At 40.9% G+C, this 26535-nt stretch overlaps 1 protein-coding gene across 6 annotated transcripts in view; it reads right to left on the bottom strand.

Annotated features, from left to right (window-relative positions):
- Nucleotides 1-26535, bottom strand: part of LOC309654578 (5-formyltetrahydrofolate cyclo-ligase) — a 298235-nt gene that overhangs the window by 170384 nt on the left and 101316 nt on the right. For 5 of the 6 annotated variants that reach the window (XM_082448900.1, XM_082448897.1, XM_082448894.1 and 2 more), the window contains exon 3: nt 14492-14544. The exons of the other annotated variant lie outside the window; for it this stretch is intronic. In XM_082448900.1, coding sequence (XP_082305026.1) covers nt 14492-14544 — 53 coding nt within the window. The remainder of the gene's footprint in view (nt 1-14491; nt 14545-26535) is intronic. 6 annotated transcript variants of the gene reach the window in all.

Here is a 26535-nt window from a genome sequence, read left to right as displayed (position 1 = left end):
AACTTCACCTTGATGCCAACCAATCTGAGAACTGTCCAAGAGCTGATCATGCCCTACTCTTTGAACACTACAAAACTGCTCACTACCCGCTCCAGGGTGGGTCACACAGTCTTGAAGGCATTAGCCCACTAAGGCATTGAAGTCTTAGCCCACTGTGGCCCCCTTTGCCTGGCAAAGCAATGAAAGCTACTCTTTTCAGGGACTTGCATGGTGGTGCAGTGGTTAAGAATCCGCCTGCCAATGCAGGGGACACAGGTTCGAGCCCTGGTCCAGGAAGATCCCACATGCCACGGAGCAACTAAGCCCGTGCGCCACAACTACTGAGCCTGCGCTCTAGAGCCCGTGAGCCACAACTACTGAGCCTGCGCTCTACAGCCTGCAAGCCACAACTACTGAGCCCATGCCCCACAACTACTGAAGCCCGCTCGCCTAGAGCCTGTGCTCCACAACAAGAGAAGCCACCACAATGACAAGCCCGCGCACCGCAACGAAGAGTAGCCCCTGCTCGCTGCAACTAGAGAAAGCCCGTGCACAGCAACAAAGACCCAATGCAGCCAATAAATAAATAAATAAATATATAAACTAATAAATTTATTTTTTAAAAAAGCTACTCTTAAAAAAAAAAAAAAGCTACTCTTTTCTACTTCAAAAAAAAAACACGATTTCTGTAGACGACTCACTGGATCCCTGTTACTGGATCCCTGTTACTGGATCCCTGTTGTTATCCACTGAGAGGAGCATACTGGCAGTTTTTAAAGATTGCTCTTGGCTGCTGGATATATCTTGCTGAGTATGACTTTGACTTATACCGAGCCACCTGAAGCCCCAGCTCTTATGTGGGTTACATGTTTACAGAGATTCATAAAATCGTGCATTCTGTAGGAAGGTTGGTGGAGGCAGAGGATAGAGGCAGAAGACATAGAGGACAGAGCTTGCTGAAAATCTGGTTGGAACCAGATTGAGAGTATTCTTGTAGTCTGTGGAATGCCTGCTAGGAAAATGCAGAGAGAGAATCCTGGGTCCAATGCAAGAAGTGAGAGCTGAACCAGGAGGTGGGGAGAGACAAGTCCTAGACTGGGGAGAAAAGCAGGAAGGTTGATTGACCCAGGCAACAATCTACCAGAATAGAAGGGCTAGAAAGCTGGTGGTCAAGGTGAGAGCTGACTAGAGATTGCTGTGTCTACCTGAATGAGCATGCAGCTGAAGTGTTTTGCTGACCTAGGATTAATTCTGAAAAGGCAGAACCTCTAACTGGCATGAGACTCCTCCAGACTCTCTCATTAAGGTCACCTTGCAGTCCTGGGCAAGCTGGAAGATGAAGCCCAATCACAAAATGTACTTGCCAAAGTCAAGCCATCTGAGTTTGAGTTGGATGGCTGGGCTTATGTTTAGAGGCCTGCTTCCCTGGCTTTGAGGATTTCTATCGTGGAGTGGGAGAGAAGGGAGTGATAAAGAAAGGCAGCAGCAGTGGAAAAGCAGAGAGTAACTCCGTGAACAACAGCAGTGGTCCAGGCCCTGGTCTCTCTTTGCAGGCAGAGGAAACAGGATACAAAGTAGCCAACCATGGAGGGTCATCAAATACCCAGGGACAAGCTGACAAGGCCATTGACAGTGGGAAATATCAGGAGGGTCTGATGGGACACCCTGTTTTCCAACCCATACCCTCTGCTCTCATATATTTAGATGCCTGTGCAAAAGAAGGCATGAGTGAATTTAGAGACCTGTCCCTTGGCTCGATGGGCAATCAGGATCAGATGTTAATATAATAACTATCCTTATCACAGGTGATCGCTAAATCTAGGGTCCTGGCCAGACTTTTAAAGGGAAAATCAAATATGGATATTTGAGGCTGAATGAATATATTTTTAATTAAACCACATACCCAAGTATATCAAGCGTTGGAAATGTGGTTCTGTTACACTGATGTTTCTGTTATTCACTGAGAATTTAATGAGCCTCTGTCTGAAATAACATCACTGAGAATGCTTGCAAATCATGTTTGCTAAGCATCAACAGCCGAATTTTCAGTACACCTCACTTAGAGATTAGCATAGTGTCTTGAGAGTAATTAAACATCATTACTTTAGAACCAAAATGTCCCACACAGTGGGTAAAATAACTGCATATGTAATTGTCTAGACATCTCTTTAAACAAAAGAATTCCTAGTTTCAAATGGAGATGGGTAATGGAATGGACAGACTATTATATTGGTTTTGTCTCTCTGTACAAATCTGAAAACCCACAGTGGTGGTTTTCATAGTTTTAGTGTTTTGTTTTCCACTAAGAATAGGAAATTTTTTCATGTTGACTTGAGAGGCTCATATTTCCTCTTTAATATCTTCATCTCTCTTACTGCAAATTTAGTGTTTACTGGTACTACCTGCTTACTCACGTTGAAGCCCTGAGAACCCAGCCTGCCAAGACTCCTGGCCCCAATCACTCACATGCACATGCACACACACACTCCAAGCCTTGGAGCAGCATCACTGATATTTGGGGCTGGATAATTCTTTGTTGTGGGGGACTGTCTTGTCCATTGTAAGCTGTTTAGCAGCATCCCTAACCTCTACCCACTATCACTGCCTGTGATACCCTCCCCATGTTATGGTAACCAAACATGTCTGCAGAATTGTCAAATGTCCCCTAAGGACACCACTGACTAGACAATCGAGGTCTGTAGCAGAGCCCTACCTCTTTTAAAAGTGAATGTGAAGAAGATGTGGTACATATATACAATGGAATATTACTCAGCCATAAAAAGGAACGAAACTGTGCCACTTGCAGAGACGTGGATGGACCTAGAGACTGTCATACAGAGTGCAGTAAGTCAGAAAGAGAAAAACAAATACCATTTATTATTGCGTATATATTGAATCTAGAAAAATGGTACAGATGAACTTATTTGCAAAGCAGACAGATACAGAGAACAAATGTATGGTTACCAAGGAGGGAAGGAGGGGGTGGGATGAACTGGGAGATTGGGATTGACATATATACACTACTATGTATAAAATAGATAACTAATGAGAACTGACTGTATAGCACAGGGAACTCTACTCAGTGCTCTGTGGTGACCTAAATGGGAAGGAAATCCAAAAGAGAGGGGATATATGTAAACGTATAGCTGATTCACTGTGCTGTACAGCAGAAACTAACACAACATTGTAAAGCAACTATACTCCAATAAAAATTAATTTAAAAAAATAAAGAAATAAAAATAAAAGAGGGGAAAAAAAACAAACTTAATGTGAGATCAAGGGCCTGACTTTTGGGAAGAACTTGGCAAACATTTGCTCTGTGCCCTAAAAGAGGCTGCCAGTCTGGGCACCAACAATGACACATAACAACCTACACAAATGGCACGAGGAATTCGCTGAACTGGTCTCAGAGCTACTCTGTTTTACTCCATTGTGATTGAACTGTTCAGAGAAAAGTACAGCTCTGTTAAGGAGTGTCTAACAGAAGACAGATGTTAAACAAATGAAGATAGCAAGTAACTGACCAACATAAAGCAGTCATAGATTTTTTTAAAGGAAAAGGATTTAAAACAATTAATAGCTTATGAAGGTTGGTGATTGGTTGATGGTCATGTATATCCCTATCTGATTCCCAAACATTTTTGAGACTATGAATGTGGTTCTTTTGAGATTTGTCCTGGTTGGACAGAAACCATGGCAAGTTTTTGTCCAGAAGAACGTCAGGTAGCATGTTCTCTTTTTCCCTCTGTTTCTGGTGGGGTAAGAAAGACAAATGAGGAGTGAAGGTACCACAATGATGCAGTTTATGGCCTTTCCCAGAAGAGACAGAATGGGGCAAAGGGAATTAACATTTATTTAGAGTCTGTTCTGTACTAAGAACTTCACCTGCATGGTAACCTCATTTTAGGGTCATTTTGTCCTTTGAGATTTAGATAAAATTGACTCAAAGTCTCTCTTTCAGGCCCAGAGGGGAATCCAATCCCTCTCTTAAGATTTCTGTGAATTCCCTAATTATTAGAGAAATGGAAATCAACACTACAATGAGGTATCACCTCACACTGGTCAGAATGGCCATTATTAAAAAGTCTACAAATAACAAATGCTGGAGAGGATGTGGAGAAAAGGGAACCCTCCTACACTGTTGGTGGGAATATAAGTCGGTACAGCCACTATGGAAAACAGTATGGAGGTTCCTCAGAAAACTAAAGATAGAATTACCATATGATCCAGCAATCCCACTCCTGGGAATATACCCAGACAAACTATTGTATAATTCAAACAGATACATGCACCCCTATGTTCATAGCAGCACTGTTTACAATAGCCAAAACATGGAAACAACTTAAATGTCCATCAACAGATGAATGGACAAAGAAGATGTGGTATACGTATACAATGGAATATTACTCAGCCATAAAAAAGAACAAAATAATGCCATTTGCAGCAATATGGATGCAACTAGAGATCATCATACTAAGTGAAGTAAGTCAGAAAGAGAAGGACAAATACCATATGATATCACTTATATGTGGAATCTAAAATATGGCACAAATGAACCTATCTACAAAACAGAAACAGACTTACAGACATAGACAACAGACTTGTGGTTGCCAAGGGGGTGGGGATGGGGGAGGGATAGATTGAGAGTTTGGGGTTAGCAGATTCAAATTATTATATACAGAATGGATAAACAACAAGGTCCTACTGTATAGCACAGGGAACTATATTCAATATCCTGTGATAAACCATAATGGAAAAGAATATAAAAAAAGAATGTCTGTATGTGTATAACTGAGTTACTTTGCCGTACAGCACAGATTGGCACAGCATTGGAAATCAACTATACTTCAATTTAAAAAAATAAAATAAAATAAAAAGATTTCTGTGAATTCCTGCAGCCTTACATTCTCGTTGGCCACCTTTACTCAAATGCCCTGCTCCTCTGGCTTTCTCTGTTTCACTCACATCTCACTCTATTTGTTTTTTCCTTCAAATGCTGAATAGTCTCTTCCCTTGACTTTCTCAAAATATCCACTTCTTTCTTTCTTCCTTCCTTCCTTTCTTTCCCTCTAAATTTGTCTGTCTTTTAGTCTTTCAAATTGACCATTTATTACGTACCAGGCAACTCTGATAGGTCCTGGGGATAAAAAGATGAGTAAAATCAACATTGAACTCATAATAGAGAAGAGGGACAAAAATCAAATAAAGGATACAACTTAATATACAATCATAAGAACAACAAAGGAACAGTCCATGAGGCTTGAGAGCATTTCATAACCCAGAGAGTCAGGGAAGACTTCCCTGGGTGAATGACATCCCTAAATTCTGAGGGATGAATAGGAAGAGGCAGAAGAGAATCCAGGCAGAGGGAAGAGCATATCCTAAAACGCTTCAGCAGGAAGGAGCCAAGGAAACAAAAGAATGCCAAGTAGATGGGATGCAGAAAGATAGGATAAGTGTAAGGAGAGATGGGGAAGAGATGTAGGAGGACCAGGACATGCAGGCCAGGATAAAACTCTATGTGATCTTTAACCGGATAGCAGAGAGAAGACACTAAAGTATTTTCAGTGTTGGTGGAAAGGAGAGCCTGGCGATGGGATGACAAAGTGTTGAAAGTCATGGTTAGATGTGAATTTCTCTTAGTGAGCTATAACTTACCTATAGAAAAAAATGCATACGGACCAATGAAATGTAAATGTAAACACCAGTATAATCAATATCCAAACGAGATATAGAGCAATTCATCTCCCCAGAGACCACTGCTTAACCTCATCAACCTCCTTATCCTTTCCCCACAATTACCACTGTTCTGAAATCCTTCACCATAGACTAGTTTTGCCTGCTCTTATAATTCATGCAAATGGAATATACTCTTTTGTATGTGGCTGCTGTGTAAACAGCAGATTGTAGAGAGACAATGGTGGATGTGAAGAGACCCAGAGAGAGATAAAGACCATTAAATCCACCATGGAGACGGTGGAGACAGAGAAGAAGTGGGTGGATTGAGGAAGGAGCTATTTTGGAGGTAAAATCAATGGTGAAGGATTGGTTACAGAGGTTGAGAGAAGGAGGTATCATGGATGGCATTAATGTGTTGAGAGAAGGAGGTTTCAATCTGAAGGAGGTATTCATGTGAAGGTTTGGAGTCTTGGAAAGCCCAGTAGCACCAACAACTTGAATTGCACATGACAATGGTGGTTCCTCAAAATATTAAACATAGAATTACCATATGATCCAGCAATTCCACTTCTGGGTATATACCCAAAAGTACTGAAAGCAGGGACTTGAACAGATACTTGTGCACCCATGATAGCAACACGATTCACAATAGCTAAAAGGTAGAAACAACCCAAATGTCCATCCGTGGATGAACAGATGAATGAATGAACAAAATGTGGTATATACATACAATGGAATATTAATTATTCTACCTTAAAAAGGAATGAGATTCTGATACATGCTACAACATGGATGAATCTTTATGAGAGTACGCTAAGTGAACTAAGCCAGACACAAAAGGGCAAATATGTATGATTCCACTTTTATGTAGGTACCTATAATAGTCAAATTCATAGTGATATAAAATGGAATGGCATTATCAGGGATTTGAGAGGAGGAGGGAATGGGGAGTTAGTGTTTAACGGATACAGAGTTTTAGTTAGGGAGGATGAAAAGGGTTCTGGAGATGGACGGTGGTGATCGTCGCATAATGAATGTACTTAATACCACTGAACTGCTTACTTAAAAATGGTGAAGATGGTAAATTTTATGTTATGTATAATTTACCACTATAAAAACATAAGAGGAGAGCATAATTTGACCCTCATTTTCTGTGTTAATTAAAAGATTAAACGTTTCAATTGCACATAAATAGCCTTCTTAAAACTTCTCCAGCCCTCCTTGACTATTAAATGGTGGGTGGGTAGGGACCTGGTACTTTTCCACGGGTCCCTACCCACCCACCCAGAATCATACTCCCAGCCATTCTCTCTGTCCCTGCCATCTCTTCCCTGCTCCACACCAGTTTTCTGTCAATTTGCTTATTAAAGTTGCTTTTCTTTTTTGAATTATTTTACAGCAGGTTCTTATTAGTTATCTATTTTATACATATTAGTGTATATATGTCAATCCCAATCTCCCAATTCATCCCACCACCACCACTGCCCCCCCAGATTTCCCCCCTTGGTGTCCATACATTTGTTTTTTACATCTGTGTCTCTATTTCTGCCTTGCAAACTGGTTCATCTGCACCATTTTTCTAGCTTCCACGTGTATGCATTAATATACGATATTTGTTTTTCTCTTTCTGACTTATTTCACTCTGTATGACATTCTCTAGGTCCACCCACGTCTCTGCAAATGACCCAATTTCGTTCCTTTTTACAGCTGAGTAATATTCCATTGTATATATGTACCACATCTTCTTTATCCATTTTTCTGTCGATGGGCATTTAAGTTGCTTCCATGACCTGGCCATTGTAAGTAGTGCTGCAATGAACATTGGGGTGCATGTGTCTTTTTGAATTATGGTGGTTTTCTCTGGGTATATGCCCAGCAGTGGGATTGTGAGGTCATATGGTAGTTCTATTTTTAGTTTTTTTAAGGAACCTCCATACTGTTCTCCATAGTGGCTTTATCAATTTACATTCCCACCAACAGTGCAAGAGGGTTCCCATTTCTCCACACCCTCTCCAGCATTTGTTGTTTGTAGATTTTCTGATGATGCCCATTCTAACCAGTGTGAGGTGATACCTCATTGTAGTTTTGATTTACATTTCTCTAATAATTAGTGATGTTGAGCAGCTTTTCATGTGCTTCTTAGCCATCTGTATGTCTTCTTTGGAGAAATGTCTATTTAGGTCTTCTGCCCATTTTTTGATTCGGTTGTTTGTTTTTATAATATTGAGCTGTATGAGCTGTTTATATATTTTGGAGATTAATCCTTTGTCCACTGATTTGTTAGCAAATATTTTCTCCCATTCTGAGGGTTGTCTTTTCGTCTTGTTTGTACTTTCCTTTGCTTTCCAAAAGCTTTTAAGTTTCATTAGGTCCCATTTATTTATTTTTGTTTTTATTTCCTATACTCTAGGAGGTAGATCAAAAAAGATCTTGCTGTGATTTATGTCATAGAGTGTTCTGCCTATGTTTTCCTCTAAGAGTTTTATAGTGTCTGGCCTTACATTTAGGTCTTTAATCCATTTTGAGTTTATTTTTGTATATGGTGTTAGGAAGTGTTCTAATTTCATTCTTTTACATGTAGCTGTCCAGTTTTCCCAGCACCACTTATTGAAGAGGCTGTCTTGTTGTGTTTCCTTATTAATTTTCTGTCTGGATAATCTGTCCATTCGTGTAAGTGAGGTGTTAAAGTCCCCCACTATTATTGTGTTACTGTCAATTTCCTCTTTTATAGCTGTTATCATTTGCCTTATGTATTGAGGTGCTCCTATGTTGGGTGCATAAATATTTACAATTGTTATATCTTCTTCTTGGATCGATCCCTTGATCATTATGTAGTGTCCTTCCTTATCTCTTGTAACAGTCTTTATTTTAAAGTCTAATTTATCTGATATGAGTATTGGTACTCCAGCTTTCTTGTGATTTCCATTTGCATGGAATATCTATTTCCATCCCCTCACTTTCAGTCCGTATGTGTCCCTAGGTCTGAAGTGGGTTTCTTATAGACAGCATATATACGGGTCTTGTTTTTCTATCCATTCAGCCAGTCTATGTCTTTTGGTTGGAGCATTTAATCCATTTACATTTAAGGTAATTATCGATATGTATGTCCCTATTTCCATTTTCTTAATTGTTTGGGGTTTTTTTACTTCTCTTGTGTTTCCTACTTAGAGAAGTTCCTTTAGCATTTGTTGTAGAGCTGGTTTGGTGGTGCTGAATTCTCTTAGCTTTTGCTTGTCTGTAAAGCTTTTGATTTCTCCATCGAATCTGAATGAGATCCTTGCCGGATAGAGTAATCTTGGTTGTAGGTTCTTCCCTTTCATCACTTTAAGTATATCATGCCACTCCTTTCTGGCTTGTGGAGTTTCTGCTGAGAAATCAGCTGTTAACTTTATGGGAGTTCCCTTGTATATTATTTGTCATTTTTCCCTTGTTGCTTTTACTAATTTTTCTTTGTCTTTAATTTTTGTCAGTTTGATTACTATGTGTCTCAGTGTGTTTCTCCTTGGGTTTATCCTGCGTGGGACTCTCTGTGCTTCCTGGACTTGGGTGGCTATTTCCCTTCCTATATTAGGGAAGTTGTCGACTATAATCTCTTCAAATATTTTCTCAGGTCCTTTCTGTCTCTCTTCTCCTTCTGGGACCCCTAGAATGCGAATGTTTCTGTGTTTAATGTTGTCCCAGAGGTCTCTTAGGGTGTCTTCATTTCTTTTCGTTCTTTTTTCTTTTTTCTGTTCCACAGCAGTGAATTCCACCATTCTGTCTTCTGGGTCACTTATCTGTTCTTCTGCCTCAGTTATTCTGCTATTGATTCCTTCTAGTATATTTTTCATTTCAGTTATTGTATTGTTCTTCTCTGTTTGTTTGTTCTTTAATTCTTCTAGGTATTTGTTCTTTAATTCTTCTAGGTCTTTGTTAAACATTTCTTGCATCTTCTCCATCTTTGCCTCCATTCTTTTTCTGAGGTCCTGGATCATCTTCACTATCATTATTCTGAATTCTTTTTCTGGAAGGTGGCCTATCTCCACTTCATTTAGTTGTTTTTCTGGGGTTTTATCTTGTTCCTTCATCTGGTGCATAGTCCTGTGCCTTTTCATTTTGTCTATCTTTCTCTGAATGTGGTTTTCGTTCCACAGGCTGCAGGATTGTAGTTCTTCTTGCTTCTGCTCTCTGCCCTCTGGTGGATGAGGCTATCTAAGAGGCTTGTGCAAGTTTCCTGATGGGAGGGACTGGTGGTGGGTAGAGCTGTGTGTTACTCTGGTGGTCAGCGCTCAGTAAAACTTTAATCCACTTGTCTGCTGATGGGTGGGGCTGGGTTCTCTCCCTGTTGGTTGTTTGGCCTGAGGTGACCCAGCACTGGAGCCTACAGGCTCTTTGGTGGGGTTAATGGTGGACTCTGGGAGGGCTCACGCCAAGGAGTACTTCCCAGAACTTCTGCTGCCAGTGTCCTTGTCCCCCTGGTGAGCCACAGCCACCACCCCCCCCACCTCTGCAGGAGACCCTCCAACACAAGCAGGTACGTCTGGTTCAGCCTCCTATGGGGTCACTGTTCCTTCTCCCTGGGTCCTGAGGCACACATTACTTTGTGTGTGCCCTCCCAGAGTGGAGTCTCTGTTTCCCCCAGTCCTGTTGAAGTCCTGCAATCAAATCCCACTAGGCTTCAAAGTCTGATTCTCTGGGAATTCCTCCTCCCGTTGCCAGACCCCCCAGGTTGGGAAGCCTGATGTGAGGCTCAGAACCTTCACTCCAGTGGGTGGACGTCTGTGGTATAAGTGTTCTCCAGTTTGTGAGTCACCCACCCAGCAGTTATGGGAATTGATTTTATTGTGATTGCGCCCCTCCTACCATCTCATTGTGGCTTCTCCTTTGTCTTTGGAAGTCAGGTATCTTTTTTGGTGAGTTCCAGTGTCTTCCTATCGATGATTGTTCAGCAGTTAGTTGTGATTCCGGTGCTCTTGCAAGATGGAGTGAGCACATGTCCTTCTACTCTGCCATCTTGAACCAATCTCCCCTATTAAAGTTTCTTTAATCTGTTGCCCTGCTTTCTAGTTCCACCTTACATTCTATGAGTTTTCCCAGTGACCTTCCAAAAAGTCCTACATCTTTGCTTAAGCTACTTTGTTTTGCTGCTTAGGTTTTGGTACTTGGAAGCCGAAGAGAAAGTGACTTTATGTGTTTATAGTAAATGTAACACAAAACAACATGATAACTGAAACCAAACCTTTCACTAATATGAATAAATGTAAATAACCTAAACTCACTTAAAAATCTATATGTATATATAGATTTTAGATCAGTTAACAAAGCCAATAAAACTCTGTGTTTTCTTAAGGGACACATACACAAAACCAATTCAGAAAGGTTAAAATAAAAGGTAAAAAAAATTTTAAGGTAAAGATAAAATGAAAGCAGGTGTTATGATCTTTGTGTCAAATAATCTATAATTCAAGATTAAAAGCATTGGGACTTCCCTGGTGGTGCAGTGGTTAAGAATCCGCTCGTCAACGCAGGGGACATGGCTTCGAGCTCTGGTCCAGGAAGATCCCATATGCCGCGGAGCAACTAAGCCCATGCACCACAACTACTGAGACTGTGCTCTAGAGCCCATGAGCCACGACTACTGCAGCCTGCATGCCTAGAGCCCATGCACTGCAACAAAGAGTAGCCCCTGGCTTCCCTAGTGGTGCAGTGGTTGAGAATCTGCCTGCCAATGCAGGGGACACGGGTTCGAGCCCTGGTCTGGGAAGATCCCACATGCCGTGGAGCAACTAGGCCCGTGAGCCACAATTACTGAGCCTGCGCGTCTGGAGCCTGTGCTCTGCAACAAGAGAGGCCACGATAGTGAGAGGTCCGCGCACCGCGATGAAGAGTGGCCCCCCACTTGCCACAACTAGAGAAATCCCTCGCACAGAAACGAAGACCCAACACAGCCATAAATAAATAAATAAAAATTAAAAACAAACAAAAAACCACTTACAAAAGAAAAAAAACTGCCTTTAAAAAAAAAAAAAAGAGTAGCCCCCACTCACCGCAACTAGAGAAAGCCCACGTGCAGCAACAAAGAACCAGTGCAGTCAAAAATAAATAAATAAGTAAACAAACAAGCCACTGGAATAATTTAAAAAAAGATTAAAAGCATTAAAATAGACAAAGAAGGATACTTTATAATGCTAAAAGCCATAATGCATAATGAAGTTGTACATAAATTTCTGTGCACAAAATAATATAGCAGAAACTTTAATAAAGCACAAACTATTGAAGATAAAAGGAAAACTAGACAAATCCACACTAATAATAAGAGAATTTAAAACACCTTCCTCTGACCTAGACATATTAAGGAGAAAATATCTAGCAAGGATAAAGAAAAACTTAATACATAATCAATAAAGTATATCTTATAGCTATATATCAACCCTGTACCATGATAATACAGGATATTCCTTCTTTTCAATTACATTTAGATCATTTATGAAAATAAACCATATTTTAAGCCATAAAGAAAATCTAAATTAATTCCAAAGATAGAAATATTATTAAGAGCATTCTGACCAGAATAAATAGTGGTTGTGACATGGTATCTCATTGTGGTTTTGATTTGCATTTCCCTAATAATTAGTGAGTTGAGCATCTTTTCATGTGCTTATTGGCAATTTGTATATGTTATTTCGAGAAATGTCTATTCAGATCCTTTGCCATTTTTAACTGGGTTTTTGTCTTTTTGTTATTGAGTTGTAAGAGATCTGAATACCAGTCCCTCTTCAGATATAGGACCTGAAAATATTTTCTTCCATCTTATGGGCTGTCTTTTAACTTTCTTGATAGTATCCTCTGAAACACAAAAATTTTTAACTTTGATAAAGTCCAATATAGCTATTTTTCTTTTGTCACATTTGCTTTTGGTTTCATATCTAAGAAAACATTTCCTAATCCAACATCATGAAGATTTACTCTTGTGTTTTTTCCTAAGAGTTTTATAACTTTAGCTGTTATATTTAGGTCTTTGACTCCTTTCAAGTTAATTTTTGTATATGCTTTGAGGTAGCTGTCCAACTTCATTCTTTTGCATGTGGATATACAGTTGTTCCAGCACCATTTGTTGAAAAGACTACATATTTGTTCCCTTATTTGTTTTAGCACTCTTGTCAAATATTAATTGACCATAAATTTGAGGGGCTTCTTTTTTCCTGTATCCTCAATTATATCCCATTGATTTATATGTTTATCCCTATGTTAGTATCACACTCTTTTGATTACTGTAGCTTTGTAGTAAGTTTTACAGTTGATAAGTGTGAATTCTTCAATAATATTTTTTGGAGGGGGGGGTGCTATTTCAGTTTTTTTGCATTTTTGCATTTCTATGTGAATTTTAAAATCAGCTTTTCAATTCCTACAAAAATAGCAGCTGGAATTTTGATAAGGATTGTACATTTTACATCTTGTTTTGCTTCATTTAGTTTCAATGATGGGGTTTTTAATCTATGGACACTTTGATCAAAGTGTACTCCACTAAGCAGGAGACGTTGTGCTATTTGCCCTCATGATGCCAGCAGACATCCTAAAAGTCTATAAAGTGCCCTAATAGACAATGAGCCAAGTCAGTCTGTCTTTCCCTGTGTCACCCTGTGAACCCACAGGCCACCACTACTAAGGGACAGGAGGTCTGAAAGTGGAGACAAAATATTCTCTCCTCACCCCCATTTCAAATATTCTTATAAACTAGAAACCCTGTCTGATTATTGCAATTAATGTTCTCAGGCCAGGAGTGGACATAAATCAACCCTTTCAATAAATCATACCAGTTTGAGTTTGCTACCCATCACACACACACACACACACACACACACACACACACACACACACACACACTTTCCATTTGCCCTGCAAAGACTTAACACTTCTAGATAAGCTCAATTATGCATAGAAAAGTGCTTTTTCCTTCGTTTGACAATAGTTTTCAAGAGAGGCCTGGCAAAAGCTGAAAACTCAGCTGTGGGGCTTCTTTTGAAAGAAAAATTGGCTTCTGATTGTACATAAGTGATAATGAACAAGGAATACATATTATGTTGGCCAGATTTCATATGCAAATTAGACTAGCTTCGCTTCTTAACTTCTCCTTCTCCAGCAAAAATATGGTAGGGGATGCCTTAGTCTGATTAAATGTAAATATTCATGTAGACCTCAGCCATCTTTTGGTGAGTTAGGAGTCAGTATATTGAATTACATCAGATAGAAAATCATTCTCGTGACTTCCTTGGTGGCGCAGTGGTTAAGAATCTGCCTGCCAATGCAGGGGACACATGTACGATCCCTGGTCTGGGAAGATCCCACATGCTGTGGAGCAATTAAGCCTGTACACCACATCTACTGAGCCTGCGCCCTAGAGCCCATGCGTCTCAACTACCGAGCCCATGTGCTGCAACTACTGAAGCCCATGCACCTAGAGCCCATGCTCCACAAGAGAAGCCACTGCAGTGAGAATCCTGTGCACCAAACAAAGAGTATCCCCTGCTGGCCACAACTAGAGAAAGCCCGCACACAGCAACGAAGACCCAATGCAGCCAAAAATATATATATATAAAAGAAAATAAAGTAAAAAAGTAAATCATTCTCACATTTATGTCCTAAATGTGGACTAACTTTGCATTAAATAAATTTATTTTTTCTTCTTAATGAACTTAAAATGGAGGCTGACACTATAAATAGGTATGCATAGCTGAAATCCAGGTTTGACCATATACTAAATGCATTCTTTGTAAATTCATCCTTCAGGGACCAGACCCATGCTCTGAATGTTCTGTACAGAGTAATCAGGTAAAAATAGTAACATATTGCTGACCTGGCAGACTCTCATCTCTACAGGTTCACTTGTAGTGCTGGAAAGCAGAGAACCTAAAAGCAGGGAAAAAAAATTAGGTGAAATAAGGTGATTTACACAGATGGTACTTTGTAGGCTATCATATGATAAAAATGTTATTTATTTCTATGATAGTGATTATTATTATTATCAGAGTAGAAATCAAGAGGCCTTGATTCTACTCTCTGGCTATGTTATATCTTTTTTAGTTTTCTGATACTTTGGGGATCCTTGGCCAGATGCAATAGAAACTAACCCTTTCTTTCATGGGCAGAGTAGGATTTCTATCCCACAAGAACGGGATGAATGGGGCTGTTCTGAGTTGAAGACTACAGGCCTCTAATTTTGGGATTAACCTTCAGAGCCTGATTCCAAGATCTTAGACTCTCCATCTCTTCAACTCCTCTCCCCTCCCACCCCCACTGCACTCCATCTACCACCTGCCATCACCATCAGAAAAGCTGAGCCTACACATGAACAACCTTAGCCTTGGAAATACAACCCATCAATGACAGATGTACAGGATCCACAAGGAGAAAGCTGAGGAGGCACAGTCCTTATGCAGCAAGATACAAATTCTGACTTAAGACCTGTAGTAATCCATCAACAGAGGAATGGAGGTTCCTTAAAAAACTAAAGATAGAACTGCCATATGACCCAGCAATCCCACTCCTGGGCATATATCCAGACAAAATCATAATTCAAAAAGACACATGCACCCCAATGTTCATTACAGCACTATTTCCAATAGCCAGGACATGGAAGCAACCTAAATGTCTGTCAGCAGAGGAATGGATAAAGAAGATGTGATACATATATACAGTGGAATATTAGTCATAAAAAGGAACGAAATTGGGTCATTTGTAGAGACATGGATGCACCTAGAGACTGTCATACAGAGTGAAGTAAGTGAGAAGGAGAAAAACAAATAACGTGTATTAAAGCATATATGTGGAATCTGAAAAAATTGGTATAGACAATCTTATGTACAAAGCAGAAATAGAGACACAGACATAGAGAACAAACATATGTAAACAAAGTTGGAAAGGGGCGTGGGATGAATTGGGAGATTGGGATTGACATATATACACCATTGATGCTATGTATAAAATAGATAACTAATGAGAACCTACTGTATAGCACAGGGAACTCAACTCAGTGCTCTGTGGTGACCTAAATGAGAAGGAAATCCAAAAAAGAGGGGATATATGTATACGTATAGCTGATTCACTTTGCTGTAAAGTATAAACTAAAACAATACTCCAATTAAAAAAAGATAGAGATTCTGACTTATGACCTGTGGCAGTCCATCAACAGAGGAGTGGATAAAGAAGATGTGGAACAGAGGTACAAGGCCTTCACATGCAGCACCATGTGAGCAAGTTAAACTGGACCAAGCACAAAGGAAAGAAAGGGGAGACCTTCGAGGTGGTGGAGGAGTAAGACGTGGAGATCACCTTACTCCCCACAAATACATCAAAAATACATTTACATGTGGAACAACTCCTACAGAACACCTACTGAATGCTGGCAGAAGACCTCAGACTTCCCAAAAGGCAAGAAACTCCCCACTTACCTGGGTAGGGCAAAAGAAAAAAGGAAAAACAGAGACAAAAGAATAGGGACGGGACCTGCACCTCTGGGAGGGAGCTGTGAAGGAGGAAAAGTTTCCACACACTAGAGAGCCCCTTCATTGGTAGAGATGGGGGTGGGCAGGGGGGGAAGCTTCGGAGCCATGGAGGAGAGCATAGCAACAGGGATGCAGAGGGCAAAGAAGAGAGACTCCCGCACAGAGGATCAGTGCCGACCAGCACTCACTGGCCTGAGAGGCTTGTCTGCTCACCTGCTGTAGGGGGTGGGGGCTGGGAGCTGATGCTCGGGCTTCGGAGGTCAGATCCCAGGGAGAGGACTGGGGTTGGTTGCATGAACACAGCCTGAAGGGGGCTAGTGCAGCACAGCTAGCCAGGAGTCCTGGAAAAAGTCTGGACCTGCCAGAAAGGCAAAAGACCATTATTTCAGGGTGCACAAAGAGAGGGGAGTCCTTCCCCATCTGCCCACAGAAGGCAGAGCACCACCTAAATGAGCTTCAGAGATGGGCGCAAGCCACGGTTATCAGCTTGGACCCCAGAGATGGGAGTGAAATGCTAACGCTGCAGCTGCAGCCACCAAGAATCCTGTGTGCAAGCACAGGTCACTATCCACACTCCCCGCCAGGAGCCTGTGCAGCACGCCACTGCCAGAGCCCCGTGATCCAGGGACAACTTCCCCAGGAGAACACACTGTATGCCTCAGGCTGTTGCAACATCATGCAGGCTCACCCTGAATTCCAATTATAACTACTGTACCCCTTCCTCCCCCCAGCCTGGATGAGCAAGAGCCCCTTATTCAGCCGCTGCTTTAACCCTGTCCTGTCTGGGTGGGAACAGAGGCCTCTATACGCAGAGGTGGGGCCAAAACCAAAGCTGAACCCCAGGAGCTGTGCGAACAAAGAAGAGAAAGGGAAATTTCACTGTGCAGCCTCAGGAGCAGTGGATTAAATCCCCACAATCAACTTGATGTACCCTGCATCTGTGGAATACCTGAATAGAAAACGAATCGTCCCAAAATTGAGCAGTGGACACATATTAATCAAACTATCAAAAATCAAAAACAAAGAAAAAATATTAAGAGCAGCAAGGGAAAAGCAACAAATAACATACAAGAGAAACCCCATAAGGTTAACAGCTGATCTTTCAGCAGAACTCTGAAAGCCAGAAGGGAGTGGCAGGACATATTTAAAGTGAAGAAAGGGAAAAACCTACAACAAAGAGTACTCTACCCGGCAAGGATCTAATTCAGATTTGACAGAGAAATTAAAAGCTTTACAGACAAGCAAAAGCTAAGAAAATTCAGCACCGCCAAACCAGCTTTACAACAAATGCTAAAGGAACTTCTCTAGCCAGGAAATACAAGAGAAGGAAAAGACTTACAAAAACAAACCCAAAACAATTAAGAAAATGGTAATAAAAATATACATATCAATAATTACCTTAAATGTAAATGGATTAAATTCTCCAACCAAAAGACATAGACTGGCTGAATGGATACAAAAACAAGACCCATATATATGCTGTCTACAAGAAACTGACTTCAGACCTAGGGACACATACGGACTGAAAGTGAGTGGATGGAAAAAGATATTCCATGCAAAAGGAAATCACAAGAAAGCTGGAGTACCAATACTCATATCAGACAAAATAGACTGTAAAATAAAGACTATTTCAAGAGACAAAGAAGGACACTACATAATGATCAAGGGATCAATCCAAGAAGAAGTTATAACAATTGCAAATATTTATGCTCCCAACATAGAAGCACCTCAATACATAAGGCAAATGCTAACAGCCATAAAAGGGGAAATCGACAGTAACACAATAATAGTAGGGGACTTTAACACCCCACTTTCACCAATGGACAGATCATCCAAAATGAAAATAAATAAGGAAACACAAGCTTTAAATGACACAGCAGACCAGATAGACTTAACTGATGTTTATAGGACATTCCATCCAAAATGACAGAATACACTTTCTTCTCAAGTACGAATGGAACATTCTCCAGGATAGATCATATCTTGGGTCACAAATCAAGCCTCAGTAAATTTAAGAAAACTGACATTGTATCAAGTATCTTTTCCAACCACAAAACTATGAGACTAGATATCAATTACAGGAAAAAAACTGTAAAAAATACAAACACGTGGAGGCTAAACAATACGCTACTAAATAACCAAGAGATCACTGAAGAAATCAAAGAGGAAATAAAAAAATACCTAGAAGTAAATGACAATGAAAACACGATGACCCAAAACCTATGGGATGCAGCAAAAGCAGTTCTAAGAGGGAATTTTATAGCAATACAATCCTACCTCAAGAAACAAGAAAAATCTCAAATAAACAACCTAACCTTACACCTAAAGCAATTAGAGAAAGAAGAACAAAAAAAAAAAAAAAAACAACCAAAGTTAGCAGAAAGAAAGAAATCATGAAGATCAGTTCAGAAATAAATGAAAGAGAAATGACGGAAACAATAGCAAAGGTCAATAAAACTAAAAGCTGGTTCTTTGAGAAGATGAAAAACATTGATAAACTGTTAACCAGACTCATCAAGAAAAAAAGGCAGAAGACTAAAATCAACAGAATTAGAAATGAAAAAGGAAAAGTAACAACTGACACTGCAGAAATACAAAGGATCATGACGGAATACTACAAGCAACTATATGCCAATAAAATGGACAACCTGGAAGAAATGGACAATTTCTTAGAAAAGCACTACCTTCCGAGACTGAACCAGGAAGAAATAGAAAATATAAATAGACCAATCACAAGCACTGAAATTGAAACTGTGATTAAAAAAACTCCAAAAAACAAAAGCCCAGGACCAGATGGCTTCACAGGTGAAATCTATCAAATATTTAGAGAAGGGCTAACACCTATCCTTCTAAAACTATTCCAAAATATAGCAGAGGGAGGAATACTCCCAAACTCATTCTATGAAGCCACCATCACCCTGACACCAAACCCAGACAAAGATGTCACAGAACAAAAGAAAACTACAGACCAATATCACTGATGAACATAGATGCAAAAATTCTCCACAAAATACTAGTAATCAAAATCCAGCAGCACATTAAAAGGATCATACACCACGATCAAGTGTGGTTTATCCCAGGAAGGCAGGGATTCTTCAATATACACAAATCAATCAACGTGATACACAATATTAACAAATTGAAGGATAAAAACCATGTGATCATCTCAATAGCTGCAGAAAAAGCTTTTGACAAAATTCAACACCCATTTATGATAAAAATTCTCCAGAAGGTAGGCATAGAGGGAACTTACCTCAACATAGTAAAGGCCATATATGACAAACTCACAGCCAGCATCATTCTCAATGGTGAACAAATGGAACCATTTCCACTAAGATCAGGAACAAGAGAAGGTTGCCCACTCTCACCACTATTATTCAACATAGTTTTGGAAGTTTTAGCCACAGCAATCAGAGAAGAAAAAGAAATAAAAGGAATCCAAATCAGAAAAGAAGAAGTAAAACTGTCACTGTTTGCAGATGACATGATACTATACATAGAGAATCCTAAAGATGCTACCAGAAAACTACTAGAGCTAATCAATGAATTTGGTAGAGTAACAGAATACAAAATTAATGCACAGATATCTCTTGCATTCCTATACACTAACGACAAAAAATCTGAAAGAGAAATTATGGAAACACTCCCATTTACCATTGCAACAAAAAGAATAAAATACCTAGGAATAAACCTACCTAGGGAAACAAAAGACCTGTATGCAGAAAACTATGACACTGATGAAAGAAATTAAAGATGATAGAAACAGATTTAAAGATATACCATGTACTTGGACTGGAAGAATCAACATTGTGAAAATGACTATCCTACCCAAAGCAATCTACAGATTCAATGCAATCCCTATCAAACTACCAATGGCATTTTTCACAGAACTAGAACAAAAAATTTCACAATTTTTATGGAAACACAAAAGAGCCCGAATAGCCAAAGCAATCTTGAGAAAGAAAAACAGAGCTGAAGGAATCAGGCTCCCTGACTTCAGACTATACTACAAAGCTACAGTAATCAAGACAGTATGATACTGGCACAAAAACAGAAATATAGATCAATGAACAGGATAGAAAGCCCAGAGATAAACCCACGCACATATGGTTACCTTATCTTTGATAAAGGAGGCAAGAATATACAATGGAGAAAAGGCAACCTCTTCAATAAGTGGTGCTGGGAAAACTGGACAGCTACCTGTAAAAGAATGAAATTAGAACACTTCCTAACACTATACACAAAAATAAACTCAAAATGGGTTAAAGACCTAAATGTAAGGCCAAACACTATAAAAACTCTTCGAGGAAAACATAAGCAGAACACTCTATGACATAAATCACAGCAAGATCCTTTCTGACCCACGTCCTAGAGTAAGGGAAATAAAAACAAAAATAAACAAATGGGACCTAATGAAACTTAAAAGCTTTTGCACAGCAAAGGAAACCATAAACAAGATGAAAAGACAACCCTCAGAATGGGAGAAAATATTTGCAAATGAAGCAACTGACAAAGGATTAATCTCCAAAACATACAAGCAACTCATGCAGCTCAATATCAAAAAAACAAACAACCCAATCCAAAAATGGGCAGAAGACCTAAACAGACATTTCTCCAAAGAAGATATACAGATTGCCAACATACACATGAAAGGATGTTCAACATCACTAATCATTAGAGGAATGAAAATCAAAACTACAATGAGGTATCCCCTCACACCGGTCAGAATGGCCATCATCAAAAACTCTACAAACAATAAATGCTGGAGAGGGCGTGGAGAAAAGGGAACCCTCTTGCACTGTTGGTGGGAATGTAAATTGATACAGCCACTATGAAGAACAGTATGGGGGTTCCTTAAAAAACTAAAAACAGAACTACCATATGACCCAGCAATCCCACTACTGGGCATATACCCTGAGAATACCATAATTCAAAAAGAGACATGTACCACAATGTTCATTGCTGCACTGTTTACAAAAGCCAGCACATGGAAGCAACCTAAGTGTCCATCGACAGATGAATGGATAAAGAAGATGTGGCACATATATACAATGGAATATTACTCAGCAATAAAAAGAAACAAAATTGAGTTATTTGTAGTGAGGTGGATGGACCTAGAGTCTGTCATACAGAGTGAAGTAAGTCAGAAAGTGAAAGACAAATACTGTATGCTAACACATATATATGGAATCTAAAAAAAAACAGGTTCTGATGAACCTAGGGGCAGTACAGGAATAAAGACGCAGACATAAGAATGGACTTGAGGACACAAGGAAGGGGAAGGGTAAGCTGGGACAAAGTGAGAGAGTAGCACTGACATATATACATTACCAACTGTAAAATAGATAGCTAGTGGGAAGCAGCTACATAGCACAGGGAGATCAGCTTGGTGCTTTGTGACCACCTAGAGTGGTGGGCTAGGGAGGGTGGAGGGAAGTGCAAGAGGGAGGGGATATGGGGTTATATGTATACATATAGCTGATTCACTTTGTTATACAGCAAAATCTAACACAACATTGTAAAGCAATTATACTCCAATAAGGATGTTAAAAAAAGAAAAAAGAAGAAGATGTTGTACATATATATACAGTGGAATACTACTCAGCCAATAAAAAAATAATGAAATAATGCCATTTGCAGCAACATGGATGGACCTAGAGATGATCATACTAAGTGAAGTAAGTCAGACAGAGAAAGACAAATAATCATATGATATTGCTTATATGTGGAATCTAAGAAACTAATACAAATGAACTTATTTACAAAACAGACACAGACTCACAGTCTTAGAAAACAAACTAATGGTTACCAAAGGGGAAATGTGTGGGGGAGGGTTAAATTAGGAGTTTGGGATTAACATATACCTGCTACTATATATAAAATAGATAATCAACGACTTATGTTCTGTAATAACCTAAATGGGAAAAGAATCTGAAAAAAGAATGTATATATGTAACTGAATCACTTTGCTATACACCTGAAACAAACACAACGTTGTAAATCAGCTATAATGCAATATAAAATTTAAAAATTTTTAAATTAAAAGATAAAAATTATGTGCTCAATTAAAAAAAAAAAGGACGTGGTAAGATGATGAGTGAATGGTGCTCAATGGCCTTGGTTTGGAATCAGGGAAGAATGTACCAATGGACCACCATGTCCAGTTCCCAAGGCCACTAGACATGGCTTGACTCTGTGTGGTTGCTAAGAAATGGAGGAACTGGTAAGCTCTCTGTTTGGCCAACTGAGGCTGCCATTAGTGTAATCCACTAGACTCAGCAAGGCCACATAAAACCAAGGTGGAGGGAGGGTCCTGCACAAATCCCACCCATGCAGAAAAACAGGAGGACTCTAGTCCTGTCTCCTTGGTCCCTAGGACTCTACCACCATGGCACGTTATAATGGAAATGTTCCAGGATCTGAAGTTAGACACCCTGAATTCAAATCCTAGCTCCCTCACATAGTGGTCACATGACTTTGGTTGACTCTTTTAACTTTTTTAAGTCTTGGTCTCTTCATCTGAATTAAATGCCAAAGTCAATTCTTCTATGAAAATGATCAGTGTACATCAACCCTTACTTAGCTTCCTGCTATTCTAGACCTTGAAAGAAGCCCTGGTGACTAGCTAGACTCTGGTCCCACCCTCCCAGGGGCACCGGCACTCTTGCTGGGTGCGGGACTGGACATCAGCCACCTGGATGAGAAGCACAGAGTACTTGACTGGCCTCAGAGCCCTTGCCTGCTCACACTCGGCCAGTGCCACCTGTGCTTGAGGGGGAGGCTGCAGCCTCTGAGCGTCAGCAGTGGGTTGTCACATGCTAGGAATGGGGACACAGCAGGGCACTGTGGAGGTTCCAGGCACACACCATACTGGGGAGGCCACAAAAGGCTGGCACTCCTGTCTCCCTGGGAATTCAGCAGTTTCATTGGCTTACCCAGGATGCATTGGAGGGGAAACGGCAGATAGGTATGGAGAAGATCCATGCCCGGAGTGAAACCGGTCTCCAAAGGAGAAGAGTAAGCCTCATCCTGGGTGGCTTTTTCTTGGCTACCTGCCATTCTAGGAAGAGTCATCTACACCCTTTCTCCAATTCTCCACCACACAGCTCTCAGCCCACACTGGTTCAGCACGAGCCTCCATCACTCCATGACCTTGCTCTCATCAAGATCACCCATGACCTCCACACTGGCAAATCCAAAGGGTACTTTTCCAGTCCTCACCACACTTGCCTTTCAGCAGCATCTTGCCAGTGCTGGCAACTCCAATCTCTCTCCTTCTTTGCTTTCTCTCAAGTCTTCTTTTGTTTTTAATCCCTTTGTTTTAATCATTCCTTCAACAAATATTTTTTCATACCTCCCACATGTCAGGTACTGGCCTAGGCACTGGGAATGTGGTGGTGAGCAAAAGCAGAAATGATTCTGATCCTTATGAAATCTACACTCTAATGGGAAAGTCCTATGTTCATCTAATAACCACGCAAATAAATGCTGAATTGCAACCCCACCAATTGATTCACTGGAGAGGGGCACCATGCACGGAGGGAGGTCTGTATCAGGGAACTTGACCTTGTCAGGGAAGTCAACAAAGTCTTCCCCAGGGAGGTGATGCTTGCTGAGATCTGAAGGATGAATGGGCGTTAACTAGATGAATGGGGTGAGGAAGAGCATCTCAGACAGAAGGAACAGCCCATGGGAAGGCCATTTAGAAAGAAACATGGTGGACAAGTCTGAAAGGTGTCTCAGGTCACAGTCCCTAGTGCCTGGGGCAGGGATTCTGGTCCATGTGATGTATTGAGGAAGTGCTCTCAGAAGGAGATGAGGGAATCAGGATAAGGAACTAAGCAAGGATGTGGTCTTAGCCAACCCCACAGGGCACTCTCGAGTGTGAATTACACCAGGGCTGGTTTCACTTGAGGCAAAGTGATGGTCTTTAGTACTTCTGTAGAAGCCGGTCATCGGCTGTGGGTTACACAGGGGGAGGGGTTGTGGGGACACACAATCTGCCAGGTAAAATAGCTCCCACTGACCAAAAGCAGTGCTCCAGAGATGGGGCAGCTCTGAGCCATTTGCAGCCCACCCTCACAGCAGCTGGAGCGTGGACTCCCCAGCCCCGTAAAGGAGATCGGAGCAAAACACCAACAGCATCCACTACAGAAGCCATATGGCCAGAATCCTGAGCAAAAGGAAGCTGCTCTTCTCAATCCTTGGCCCTCAGCTAAGTCCTTTCCCCTCTCTCTTGCCCAAAATTTCCTTTCCTGTAAAATCTTCAAGTTCCTCTCTGGCCCATTCATACATCATAGTAATTTGGGGTTTTTTTGTTTTCTTTTGTTTTTTTGTTTTTGGCTGTGCTGCACGGCATGTGGGATCTTAGTTCCCCGACCAAGGACCAAACCCACGCCCCCTGCATCGGAAGGGCAGAGTCTTAACCACTGGATCACCAGGGAAGTTCCACACCTTGGTTATTTTTCCATCTTTTGGCTCCCAGGCTAGAGTTCACTTCAGGACACAGCCTTGCCCGCCCAAGTTGTATGGTCTCAGTGGTCTGGTATCAGCATCACTTTCCAGCCCTCCAACAAAAGAACCACAGGAGTCAAATTCAGAGAACACTAGGAATGCCTGACAGTTCATGCTAGAGAATTCTGAATTTAACTTCTTATTTTAAGAGGTTAAAATAAGGCTGGTCACCCATTTATGTGAGAAGTTGGGAACCCAGAAGAGGGTACCCAGAGGTGTCAGAGCTGATGTGAAAGGAGAGCCTAGGAGGAGAGTGGGGCTGGGCCCGGGGCAAGCAGGAACGGGAAAGCCTGGCATGTTATAGAGTATGGCCCAGGCAGGGACAGCCCTGGAGGAGCAGATTCCCGTGGGGAGCCGTCGCGCTGTTCGCTTTGGCTCCCTCCCCGCGCCAGACCTTGTAGGCCACTGCCGGGCAAGTGGAGGCTTTTCTTCTTCACTTCTGGCTTTTCACGGAAATTTCCATTGAGCTAACACTCATATTCTGTGTAATAGGCTAAACACTAAATATTCAAATTCAGGAGAGAATGGAGCAGGCACCAGAAAAGAAAAAAAAAGAAAAAAGAAATGTTAAGATTTTTAGCTTTTAAGAAACTCACTCCATATATACATAAACGGTGCAAATAAATGCTAACAGTCGGCTCATGGTAATCCACAGAGCTTAACATCTCAACACCACTCATGATTTGGTCTTTCATAAGCCAATTGCGTATTACTGTATATACAGAACAAGAAAAATACGGCAATCCTTTATTAAACAACTGTGCTAAGCTTTGCGTACTTCATTTAAATAGTGCTAGGTTTTACATAAATCACCTTCTTTTAATCCTTTCAACAACCCTTAGAAAGGCATTATCTCCATTTTACAGATGAGAAAACTGAAACTCAGAGGTCAGCAAGCTGGTATTTGGCAGACTGAACATAAATGCAGATCTTTCTTTTGACCACAAAAAGACACCATTTACAACAAAAATACCAGATCTTATGTATCCAAATGAAGTTTGCTCCTTTCAAATAGGCCATTGAGAGACCACAAAATATTCTTCCTTTAAAATAGCTTTGTGAGCCTAAAGCATAGTCTTCTGAATGTTCTCATTGCAGTCAAGGCTTTGTCCTTGAAGACTAGACGTGATTTCCAACAGTCGTTTGAAGCAAAGGCTGGTTGGGCATGGCGGGGGGAGGGGACAGTGTGGGTCATAGAGCGCCTGTCCTTCGGTCCAGCCACCCTCTCTCTGTGGAGGCATGGCTTCGCCTCATCCCACTGTACGTGCCTCTTCTGTCTCCTGACTTCAACATGAGAATGGGATCCAAACCTGGCCGTTCTGGCCTGGCTACCTCATCCTCCCGTTCATCGTGTTTGGTCCAGAAGTGGGCACAGGGGCAAGGCAAAACAGAGACCCTCTATAAGCTTTAGTATATCAATTTTAAACAAAAAGGTCTCTCTTCCTTTTGGATTGTGTATTAGTTTCCTCTGGCTGCTGTAACAACTTCCAACAGATGTGGTGGCTTTAAACAATATGAATTTCTTCTCTTACAGCTGCAGGTCAGAAGTCCAAATCAGTTTCACTTAGCTAAAATCAAGATGTCAGCAGAACCAGTTCCTTCTGGAGGCTCCAGGGAAGAAGCTGCTTCCCCGCCTCTTCCAGCTTCTAGATGCTACCTGCATTCCTTGGCTTGTGGCTCTTCCTCCATCCTCAGAGCTCATCACTCCAACCTCTGCTTTGTCATCCCATCCTCTTCTCCTGCCTTTGATCTTCTTGCCTCCCTCTTCAAAGAACCTCTATGATCTCATTGGACCCACCTGAATAATTCAGGATAATCTCCCCATCTCAGGACCCTTAACTTAATCACATGTGCAGAGTTCCCCTTGTTACTGGACCAAACT

The sequence above is a fragment of the Balaenoptera physalus genome (assembly GCF_965194825.1).
Source record: "Balaenoptera physalus genome assembly, chromosome: 2".
In the NCBI taxonomy this organism is placed as follows: Eukaryota; Metazoa; Chordata; class Mammalia; order Artiodactyla; family Balaenopteridae; genus Balaenoptera; species Balaenoptera physalus.
Note: the sequence above shows the minus strand (reverse complement) of the source record. Positions and strands in the feature narration are given on the sequence as shown.